We start from the raw sequence: 11,435 nt of genomic DNA on the forward strand, positions 1-11,435 counted from the left end.
GGTGACTATGTAAGTCACAGTAATGAGTCCCTCAAAAGGATCACACTGCAGAAACCTGAGTTTGTGAGGGTTTAGGCCAAAGTGTGCGTGTGTAGGGGGGTGGGGTTGGCTGGCTGCATGTGCAGGTGCACGTAGGGGGAAAAACGGGTTTGTCCTGTTGTGCTGAGGTCTTGGGAGAGGCAGGGCCCTACCCTGCTGATACCACAGGGCACCCAGGAGTGTGTGCTCTCACAGAGGGGACAGTATCATGTGATCTGGGCCAGCTAGCTTTCTCACCAGTAAGGTGAGGCTACATTCACTGCCTTACCATAGGTGGTGTGTGGGGATAAATGAGGATTATGAGCTCCCAGCGGAAACAGGGCTATTTAAATAAAAAGTGTGGCTTCATCAGCTTTTCTGCATTGGCCCAAAGCAGTCTGTGTTCTATGGTACTCTCCCAGGGACTCAGCGGTGCACCTTCTCCCTGGGAACACAGCAGGCCAGGTACACACCAGACCACATGGACCCAAGTCTAGACATCTATGCCTGGCGAGCCTCCTTCCCTCATCTTCCTTGACACCACTTATGCCATTAGCACTGACACCCATCCTGAGGTTGCCACACAGCATAGAGTTTCCCTAAAGACATCACCCCCCTAGATTCGAACTTGAAATTGGAAAATCAAGGAAGCACATACTCCTCCACTGTAAAATTTGAACTCATTATAGAGTTCCACAAAAGGAGCAGTGAAAAAAAAGCTACGTCGGATAACCTAACATTTCCCAACTTGAAATATCTATGGAGGTGGTTTTATACTTTGATGAGCATACAAGGCAACTGGGAAGTGACTTGCTAACCCAATTTCCAGAAATCAAAATTTGATAAAACTGATATGAAACCTAGGAATCTTCCTTTTAACAAGGACCCAAATGTGATTTTAGTATATTTATTTTAAATATTTTTTCCACTTATTTGACAGAGAGAGCTCGTGAGAGAGCACAAGCATGGGAGAGGCAGAGGGAGAGGGAGAAGCAGGCTCCCTGGATCCCAGGACCCTGGCATCATGACCCGAGCTGAAGGAAGAAGCTCAACCCACCTGAGCCATTCAGATGCCCCTCAAAAGTGATTTCAAAGCAAACTTCTAAACTGGGTGGCACTTTGAGAAATTCTGGCCCAGGGACAGGAGGAACAGCATATCTCAAGTGGGACGCCCGTGACTCAGGAGGTCTGAACACTGGCCTGTGGAGGTCATAGGGACAGTGGTGTGAACTCCAGGAATCATTCCATTTACAGCTGACTCTTTGTGTACTTTTCCCATCCTCATGGGGTTTCACTTGCAGCAACACATTCAAGGTGAGCCCATGCAGATTTCTGGAGCTCTTTCTAGACATAGCCCCATCATCTCCAGCACTGAGCCCCACAAATGCCCCCCATCAACCCTTTGAAACTCTGATTTCTCAAGTCATCACGACTGCTGTGTTTTACTTGAGTTTCCTCTCCTCCCCCAAGGTCCAGAAAGTGCTTCCTGGCAAGGCTTGCCATGGTAGTTTCTTCTGCCTCGGTGACCACGGTCCAGCGCTGCATGTTGTCCAATGCAAGAAAACAGTACGTTTCACATCTGTCCAGTTTTCACATTGTAACATGTATGGGGAACCTGCCCCAGCATGACCAGACATAGCAGGTTCTCTCTCGTTACTTCTAAGGGCTTCTCTTTTTTGGACATATTTTTGAGTTGCATCACATGCATCTAGTTGTAGATTTCTCCAAACTTTTCTTTTCTTTTTTTTTAAGATTTTAAAAATTTATTTATTTGACAGACAGAGATCACAAGTAGGCAGAGAGGCAGGCAGAGAGAGAGAGAGAAGGGGGGGATGCAGGCTCCCTGCTGAGCAGAGAGCCCAATGCTGGGCCCAATCCCAGGACCCCGGGATCATGACCTGAGCCAAAGGCAGAGGCTTAACCCACTGAGCCACCCAGGTGCCCCTCTCTGAACTTTTCTTAATTGATGCTCATTATGCTTCCTTTATCTGCGGACTGATGTCTTTCATTGGTTCTCAAACCCTCTCAGGCGTCCTCTTCACAAATACTTCTTCTCTTCCATGATCTTTGTTTTCTTCCGTGGACCTCCAGTCTGACACTCTTGTTCTGCCCTCCTAGTTGTGAAACGCCTCAGTCACACTCTTCCACACCTTTCCTCTTTGTGGTCCATTCTGGGCAATCCTTTCCTGCTTGTCCTCAAGTCTAAAATTCCCTCAACTGGGTTTTATCTCTTTAACTTTTCTGTTGGGATTTTACTCCAGTGGTTAATTTGTCATAGTTCTATGAAGATATGATTGACACACAAAAACTTGCACATACTCAATGTACATGACTGCATGAGTTTCGGCATGTGCACGCACCTGTGATACCATCACCATCACCACAATTCAACAATTACATTTTTAAACAATATTCTCTTTGGTCCTTTCCTGTTTTTAATAATTTTTTTTTGTTTCAAAGCAATAAAATACTTACAGAAGAGTTGAACATAGAGTAAATTCAAAAACCCTTTTCCCTGAGCCATTTGACAACAACCTCCTGACTTGATACTGTATCATGCTCAAGTACCTTGATGTGAATTTCCAACAAGCACTTTCTTCCTACCTATCATGTACAGTCACCAAAATAAGAAAGGTCACTTTGTTACCTTTCTTTCCTCCTGTCCTCAGATCCTATTCATTTTTACATATCGTCCAGTAGCAGTCATTACAGTGAGGATGTTTTTCTGCTTCCAGGCAGCAGGCTGTCCCTCTGCAGCTCTGCCATGCAAACAGCTCCCAGCTCCTACACCTTTCTCACCTGGTTCTGATCCCACCTGCATGGAAGCACCCGCACAGAGCTGGTGTGCTGACATCCCATCCACTTACTGGAGGAGTAGGAGTGGCCCCGGCTTAGGAGTGTCTTTGACCATGGGAACTGATACATTTCATAATATTTACCTGAGTTTATCTTATATATCCCCAAACTCAGTTAGAACAGAGCCTGAAGGTCTGGCTTCTTGACAGATGTTTAAAGATCGTTCCGTTTTCTCCAGCCAGAAGCAGTGTACCAGCCAGAGCACCTCTTTAACACGAGCAATGATGTTCTACACACAGCTGACGTTCTGACTTCATTAAGTTTCTAGGACAAGGTAAAAAGTCAACCCAAAGTGAAATCTGTGGAGAAGAAAAGGGGTTTGTTAAACCTTTACTCACAGTAATTTATCAATGTCTTCAGATATTTCGTGTCTGTGCTCAAGTTTTTCTAGCGGGGATCTGATGAAAAAATGTAGAGATTCTTGGCCTAGAGAAATTCATTTTTAGGTCTTTCATAACCGAGAGAGGTCTTTCCTCAATTACAACCTGGCTGGAAAGTGTCTAGGAGATTGTTTCATCTTTGGGTATTTTGTTTTTTGAATAATCCTCAAGATCACCAGGATATATGTGTGTGTGTGTGTGTGTGTGTGTGTGTAGCATTAGATCAGCAGCGAAACCTCTTTAAAAACATATTCTGAGTTACGAAGTCCATCCTCCACTGTGTAAAAAATAATGCAAGGTGATTAGAGATTCAAACCATTTGAAATCCGGATGTGCTGATGTGCTTTCTGAGGGAGACTTAAGTTATTCCAGGTTGCTTACCAAGCTTATCATTATTATTTTTTGCAACGATTACATGTAGATGAATCAAAGTAACTTTTAAACTTATTCTTTGGTTTTTATCTTTTTGATGAAAATTATATTAGTTATTAATCTAGGAAATCTTATTTTTCCAAACATTTTATTATTAAAAACTTCAAACGTATGTAAAAGTTCTCGGAATTTTATAGTTCTTGTAGTCCACCACTAGGGTTTTGTCACATGTCCATCTTCCCACGCAGGAAGCCACCTGCTGCCTGGACTGCGGGGCCGCTTCCTGAGGGTGTCTTACCTCTCCACGCTGCCCATCCGCTCTCCTGCTGCCAGAGCCTCTCCCTAAAACACAAATTTTATCATGTAACTACTGTTGTTAGAGCCTTCTCACACGCCCTGAAGCTTCAGGAAAATAACCCATAGTCCCGGATACGTCTGGTCCTTGTTCTGGTCCTTCCTTGTTCCCCTCTCCCCTCACAGCTTCCTGAGCACCTTCCCCCTCCAGCTCGCTCTGCTGGCGTTCTTGGTCCCTAGGAAGTCCTCCGACATCAGTCTCTGCTCGGCGTCCTCTTTCTGCCCCGACGGCCCTTTCTTTCCTTCCCCAGGAAGCCCCCACCGTCGCCGTCACTGAGTCCCGGTTTGCAGCTCTTGTGTCCTCTAAGACCCCACTGCATCCACAGCCCCCACGCCTCAACTACCAACCAGCACCCAGGGCTCCCCAAACCCGTGTCCTTTCTTTGACGTCTCTCACTAGCACCTCGTTTTCTCGCCCTTCTCGCTGCTCAGAAGCGCAAGCGCCCACGGACCTCGGCGATCCACCGCGCACTGTGCGCGGGCGGCACCGGCAGCCGGGCCCCGGACGCAAGCCCCGCCTCTCCGGGCACGTCCCGCCCCGGCGCTGACGGCCCCGCCCCGGCCCTGACATCGCCGCCGGCCCCGCCCACCGCCCCGCCGGCCGGAAAGCGCGGCGCCCACTGCTGCAAAGCGCCGTGCGACAGAACCCGGGACCGTACTACGGCCGGCAACCGCTCCCGACGCCGCTGCAAGCCCTACGGCTACGGGAGTCGAGTGCGGTGGCTGCCCTCCTGCTCGCCGTCTGCGCTTGCCCCGCGTCCCTGGAGCCGCCCGGAGCCGCCCCGCCGCGGAGGAGGCCCGCGCCCGCCCCGCCGGTCGCCATCATCCCGGCGTGCACCGCGGCGGCGGGCGGGCCGGCGGCCATGTTGCGATAGTCTGTTGTTTTCTTCCTGCGGAGCAGCGGGGCCGGAGAGGTGGAGACCGCCGGCCGCCTCCCCCTGTGCCCGGTCCCGGCCCGCCGCCCCCCGTGTCCCGCCGCGCGTCTCTGGGCCCCGGCCGGCCGGCGGCCCCCCGGCTGGCTTGGCGGGGCGACCCTGAAGGCCCTCGAACACCATGGCGGCCGCCCTGGGAGCGGGCGGAGGAGCCGGCGCCGGAGGTACGTGAGCCGCCCCGCGCGGCGGGCCGGGCCGGGGTTGCCTCGGCCCGCGTCGTCCTGTCTCCCGCGTCGGGTCCGCGCTGCGGTGGCCCGCGAGCCTGCGCGCAGCCCGGGACCCCTCGGCGCGGCGGCCGGCCGCGGGCGGCGAGGCTGTGGCCTGCGGGGCCGCGGCCGCTCGGACCAGCCGTGCGGGCCACCGCGTTTGCGAGGGGGCCCTGCGGGCTCGGGTGGGCTCCGGGCCGGGAGGAAAGCCGCGTCGTGCGGGCATGTGGGGCGGTGCGGCGCCTCGCCTCGGGCCCGGGGTCCTGAGGGCCGAGCCCCGGCGCGCGGAGGCGCTGCTGCGGGGCCCCCACCGTCCGGCGAGCGCCTCTTTGCGCCTCCTCGGGCCTCCTCGGCGGTGCGCGGGCGCGGCGGGGCCAGGTCGCCCGCGTGCCGAGCCCGACCCGGCGGTTTCCCCGCTCGCGGGCCTCGGCGGTGTAGGCCGGGCGCCGGGCAGATTCCGGCAGCCCCGCCGCGGACGTCAGCCCTCGTCGCTGCGGAGCTTTACTGGGGAGCGCGTGAGGGGCTCGGGCCTCGGGCCTGCTCGGAAGCCCCGCCGGAGGAGCGCCGGCCCGTCGGGGCCCCCGAGTCGGGCTCTGGCGAGCGCGTTGCCGCCGCCGCGCCCGGAACTCCGGCCAGCGTGTGCCAGCGTGTGTGTGGCGGGGAGGGACCGCGGGGACGGCGCGCGGAGCGTCCCTCCGGCCGGCCTGGTTCGCTGCGCACGTCCTTCCGCCGGCGACTCTGCGTGTCCGCGGCGAGCTCCTCGTCGCCTGGGAGCCCGCGCGCACCTTCGCGGTTTCTTGCCGGGCCCGGGCCCGTGTGCGGGGTCGGAGCGCGCGCCGTGCGCGGGGCCTTCCCGGAGGCCGCGGCCGCGTGAGCACGGGGTGTGCGGCGGTGCTCCCGAGCGCCCGCTGTCCACCTGTGGCGCGGCCGTGTGGGCGAGGGCAGGCGTCCTCGAGTTCGGCTCTGGGCAGTCTGACGGTTGCTGTCTCCGAGCACTGGGCGGGCTTCATCCGCGGTGCGTGGAGCCTTCGCTCGCGTTCCATCCCGGGCCGCTGGGCGCCCTGAGACCGAAGCCGGGGCCCTCGCGGGTTTGGGAGACCCGGGGACTGGCTCCCGGGGCCCGTCCACGCCCACGCAGTCCCGCCGCGCCGCGGCCTCCCTCGCTCTGCGCAGCCTTGCTTCCTGCTGAGCGCGCATCCCAGCTCGGAGTCGTATTTTGTTGTTTACTTCTTTCTTCTTTTTCTCAAGGTCTTACTTATTTGACAGAGCACAAGCAGGCAGAAGCGGGGAGGGGGAGCAGGCTCCCCGCTGAGCAGAGAGCCCGATGCAGGGCTCGATCCCAGGGTCCTGGGATCATGACCTGAGCTGAAGGCAGAGGCTTAACCCACGGAGCCCCCCAGGCGCCCTTGTTCACTTCTTCTTTAAAATAACCTGTCGTGTAAGATTGTGTAAGGAGTGTGTAAGCCCCGCGAAGACGGGAGTGCTGCCTGCCTCACCTGCCGCTTACCCCGAGCTCCGGCCCACTGTGTTCAAGTGATTCCACGAAGGCGGGAACTGAAGTAGGAAATGTCCTTACGAATCCCTGTGTACCCTTTTCTGTGCACATTTAAGTTGAGCCATTTTTAGCTTTGTGACCTTTTATGGTACCAGCGAAATCATGTAGTGTTCTGCACTTGCTTTGTTCCCCTAAAGTAGGTCCTGGGGGTTGGGGGGCCGCCTGGGGGGCGCAGTCGGTGAAGTATTGGACCTCGGCTGGGGTCATGATCTCGGGGTCCTGGGATCGAGCCCCTCATGGGGCTCCCTGCTCCTCGGGGAGTCTGCTTCCCCCTCTCCCTCTGCTCTGCCCCTCGCATTCTCGCCGTTTCTCTCTCTCAAATAAATAAAATCTTAAAGAAAAAGGAGGTCCTGGGGATCTTCCATGTCAATAGGTGAGAGTTTTATGGATCCACTATTGATCATTTAATCGTTTTTCTGTTGATGGGCCAAGTTCAGTTACTTCTACTTCTAAACTGCTGTGGAAAATACTGTGCTGAACATCTACAGACACAACTTGGTGTGCTTCTGCAGGTGTTTCCGGAGAACCCCTACCTCTAGAGGTGGAAATACTGTGTTTCAAGTTACATTTATTTAAAATCGTGGTAGCTGTCGCCAGTGCCCTTAAAAACAAGTTGGTGCCACTTTATCCTCCCTCAGTAGTGGGGGGGGGGGGTCCGTTTTTCATGCCCCTTTTAAGAGTCTTTTTCATTTTTGTTCATCTTGGGACAGAGAAATAACCATAATGTTTTCATATTTTTTGATCTCCAGACAAGTCATGCATCTTCTTATATATTATTTTTCTGTGAGTTGTATGTTTATATCATTTCGCCTTTTTTTTAATCGGGTCGTTGATCTCTTTGTTATTATTTATACATTTCTTCACTCTGTTTTTTTATCAGAATTATTAACCCCTTTTAAAAAATTCTGCTTCCCCTATAAATAACTTTGTTTTAAACTTTTCACTGTATGGAAGTTTAAAATTTTTATTCTTAAATGTCACTTGGTTTTACAAGTTTTTTCTTTTTCTTCTTTTTGTAATGGTGTCTCTATGCCAAGAGTTCGTCTATGCCTTTTTTTTTTTTTTAAAGATTTCATTTATTTATTTGACAGAGATCGCAAGTAGGCAGAGAGGCAGGCAGAGAGAGAGGAGGAAGCAGGCTCCCTGCTGAGCAGAGAGCCCGATGCGGGGCTCGATCCCAGGACCCTGAGATCGTGACCTGAGCCGAAGGCAGAGGCTTTAACCCACTGAGCCACCCAGGTGCCCCTCGTCTATGCTTTTTAACATTTTATGCTTCTGCACTTTTTTATATTTAGCTTTTATTTCTTGGAGTTTTATTCTGGGTGTTCTGTGGTTTTGGGACTTTTAACAGTTCTAATATGATTTATTGAACTCTCCATCTTTTCCATCTTCGTAATATATTAAGTTCCCATTAAGTTTTTTACAATATACTGTTTCACAGGGTGTGTGTGTGCATATATATGCAGGTACGTACGGGTAAATGTTATGCATATATGATGGTGTGTTCCTATTCAGAAATATCTTGATTAGTCCTGTGCATTTAATAAAAATGTACTTCAGAATCATCAATCACGTTTTATAAAGAATTCTACGGGAATTTTTATTGAGATGGCATTGAGTCTTTTTACGTAATTTGAGAGTGTTTGACGTTTTTGCAATATGGGTCCTTTCATCTAATAACAAGAATGTTTCTGTCAAGCTTTTTGTTTTTGTCAGTCATCTCTACCAAACGTTTATTTGTTTATTTGGTACCTGCCCTGCTGGGCACTAATCCAAGAGCCTGGATACATAGTAAATATACTAGAGATCCCTATCCTTATGGAACTTACATTAAGTAAAAAAAACCTTTTTTTAAGGATTTATTTATTTCAGAGAGCCTGTGCCCTGGGGAGGGGGAGGAGGGGGAAGCAGACACCCTGCTGAGCGGGTCCCCTGACATGGGAGTCCATCTCCTGACCCTGAGATCGTGACCTGAGCTGAAATCAAGAACTTGGACACCTAACGAACTGAGCCACCCAGGCGCCCCAGTAAAATTTTCTTTATGTAGGTCTTTCACATTTCTTGTTAGTTTTATTTTCAAATACTTTGTATTTGTCATTGTGGATGGCGTAGTTTTTTTATCTTTGTACATTCTCATTTGTTATTGGCCTATTACAGAAAAGCTTTTTAAAAATATAATTGAATTATATGTAGCTGGTTTTTTTTGAATGTTGTTTTAATAGTTTGGTACTTTAGATTTTCTGGTTAGTCATACCTGCAGAAACTTCTGGTATTTATAGCTCTCATTTCTTTTTCTTTTCCTTGTCTCAGAGGCTGTCACTGTCAAGTCCTCCAGTATGATGTTGAAGAATATGGGTGGTGACAGCATCTCTGTCTTGTCATCTTGTTCTGAGTTTTAACGAGTGTTCTTTGAATGTTTTGCCATTAAATATGGTGTTTACTGTAGGTTTCTGATAGTGTTTTAGCAAAGAAAACTATTTTCTGAGTTGGGCATTTAATTTTATCGAATGCTTTTTCCATATCTGTTGCGGTGATTTATGGGATCCCCTTTTCAGTCTCTTAATGTATTGATAGACTTCTAGTGCTGAACCGGCCTTGCGTTCTTGGTTTCAAAACCTTCTGTGTGCTTTTTAATATATTAAATATATATTCTTTTTAACATATTGTTCTTTTTAGTATATTGTTGGACTTCAATTTTAGGATTTACCTGTGATCATAAGAAAGAGTGGATTACAGTTTTTTTCCTTTGTGTGTGCTTTGTGCTATCCTGGGTTTTTTTTTTTTTTTTTTTTTTAAATGAATCACTGGCTTCCTAGAATGAGTTGTGAGGTTTTCTGGGACAGTGTAAAAGATAAAAAAAAATTTAAATTAAAGTTGGAAGAACTTTTGTCTGAACAGCAGTTGGGTTTGATAGCTCTTTATTTTTCAGTTTCTTCAACCATTATTGGTCTACTTAGCTTTTTAGAAATCTCTGGGTCATTTTTTAAAAGTTTATTTATTTGTTTAATCTCTACACTCAAAATGGGGCTTGAATTCATGACCCCGAGATCAAGAGCTGCATGCTCTTCTGACATAGAGGTCAGTTTTAATAAATTTTTCTGGAAGAGTAATTTTTTATGTTTATATTTTTGAATTAATGCAGGGTTCAACACTACCATTTCTGGTGTGTTACAGGTAAATTTTTTGAGGCTCGTGTGTGTGAACAAATTCTTTATTCTTATACTTGATTGATGAATTTGGTTGGGCCTAGAATTCCAGACTTGGATTCATTTTCCTTAGATTTTTGGTGCTGGTGCGGTGTTGTTTTTCTGGCTTCCAGTTCCTCTGTTGAAAAGTCTGATGGCATTCGGAGTCCTTTGTATATGACCTTTTTCTTTCCCTGGAGGATTTAACAGTTCCTTCTCAGTGTTCTAAAATTTCCTTAGCTTGGGTCTTTTTGTTGTGCTTTGCACTTGGTGGACACTTGAGTGTGGAAATACTCATCTTCAGTTCTGGGAAATTTTCTTGTGTTTTTCTCCCTTTCATTTCCTCTGTACACACCTGAAACTCTTATTATTGGTTTCTGATGCTTCACTTATGTACAAAGTATAAGAATAATGAGACACTTCGTTAAGATGCTTTTGGGAAGATGGGCACTTTGGTAGTTCCTAGAGGGAAGTAAAAGCATTCCTAACTGAGTACGGCTGGAGAAGTGCAGCCCTCAGCGCCGCTCCTGGGCCTCTGGCTTCGGCTGCTGGTGGTGCCGCGCTCCAGGCACGCGCCGGGCGGCCACTCCTACTGCAGGAGGGATTTTGTTCCTCTTTGGCCAAATGCAGTTTATCTTCAGCTGTTTCAGCTGTGGCTAAATGTGTCTGCTCTTCTTGATCTTTCGGTATTTTCTCCTCTTTCTTGAAAGAAGAAGGAATTCTAATACTTACACATAATACCATTTTTTAAAATGCTCACAACTAAGTCAAGTAAGAAAAGACAGTGTAATTCAGAGAGTATGTGGCTTGTGCGCCACCAGACTGCTGCCTCTCCAGCCGTTCTGCCTGTGCGATTTAGTGCGTGCCGTGAGGAAGTGGTCTCCCTACCGAAACCTCGACGAGGTTGTGGTTGCCCTGTAGTATTCTGTGTAGGAAGTCAGAGGGCATGTTACTACGGTTGCTTCCTAAATAAATGCAAGAGTGCCGCACTTGGTGTTCGGTAGACCTGAGTTGGTCTGGTTTTGTTGTTTACTAACTTTGGTTAGCCTTGCTTCTCACGTCTGTGAAAGGAAGACTTGAGGTCGCATCAACGGAGAAAACCGACGTGAACATGATAGCTGGTTGAAGTCCAGCGAAGCCTGTTAAGCTCTTCAGTAGTGCTGGAAATTACTGGAGTTTTTTCAGTCTCTGCTTCAGTCAGAACAGAAGCCATGCTATGCGTTTCGAGTTCGAAGCTGTTTTAATACAGGAATTACAGGCTTACACGACCTTAGAAAGGTGGAGGTACAACGGTTAGGGAAACTTCCTCCGATAGTCTCAGCCTGGTTGTCAGGAGTTTGCCTGGAAGTCCTGTGACCCTGAAGACTCTTGGGGAAGCTCAGGGGCCTTCTTGGTCTGCAGCACTGCACGTGTTGACTTTTGACCCCTTCGAGTCTTGGGAAGTCACCACTGATTCTCCCAGCTCCTGCAAGCCCGGTGCAGTGGCATGGTTTTTCTGAGCTCCCAGCTCCCTGACGGCCTCCTGTCGTGTGTGTGTGTGTGTGTGTGTGTGTGTGTGTGTGTGTGTGTGTGTGTGT

At 49.5% G+C, this 11,435-nt stretch overlaps 1 protein-coding gene across 1 annotated transcript in view; it reads left to right on the forward strand.

Moving 5' to 3' along the window:
* Positions 1-4,980: 4,980 nt before the first annotated feature.
* LOC111154334 (RNA binding motif protein 33) overlaps positions 4,981-11,435 on the forward strand; it is a 131,728-nt gene continuing 125,273 nt past the window's right edge. Inside the window, exon 1 of the mRNA XM_022513883.1 lies at positions 4,981-5,076. Within this exon, the coding sequence (XP_022369591.1) occupies positions 5,034-5,076 (43 nt within the window). The 5' untranslated portion in view covers positions 4,981-5,033. The remainder of the gene's footprint in view (positions 5,077-11,435) is intronic.

This window comes from Enhydra lutris, unplaced genomic scaffold (genome assembly GCF_002288905.1).
Source record: "Enhydra lutris kenyoni isolate GAN:26980312 unplaced genomic scaffold, ASM228890v2 scaffoldscaffold37, whole genome shotgun sequence".
NCBI lineage: Eukaryota > Metazoa > Chordata > Mammalia > Carnivora > Mustelidae > Enhydra > Enhydra lutris.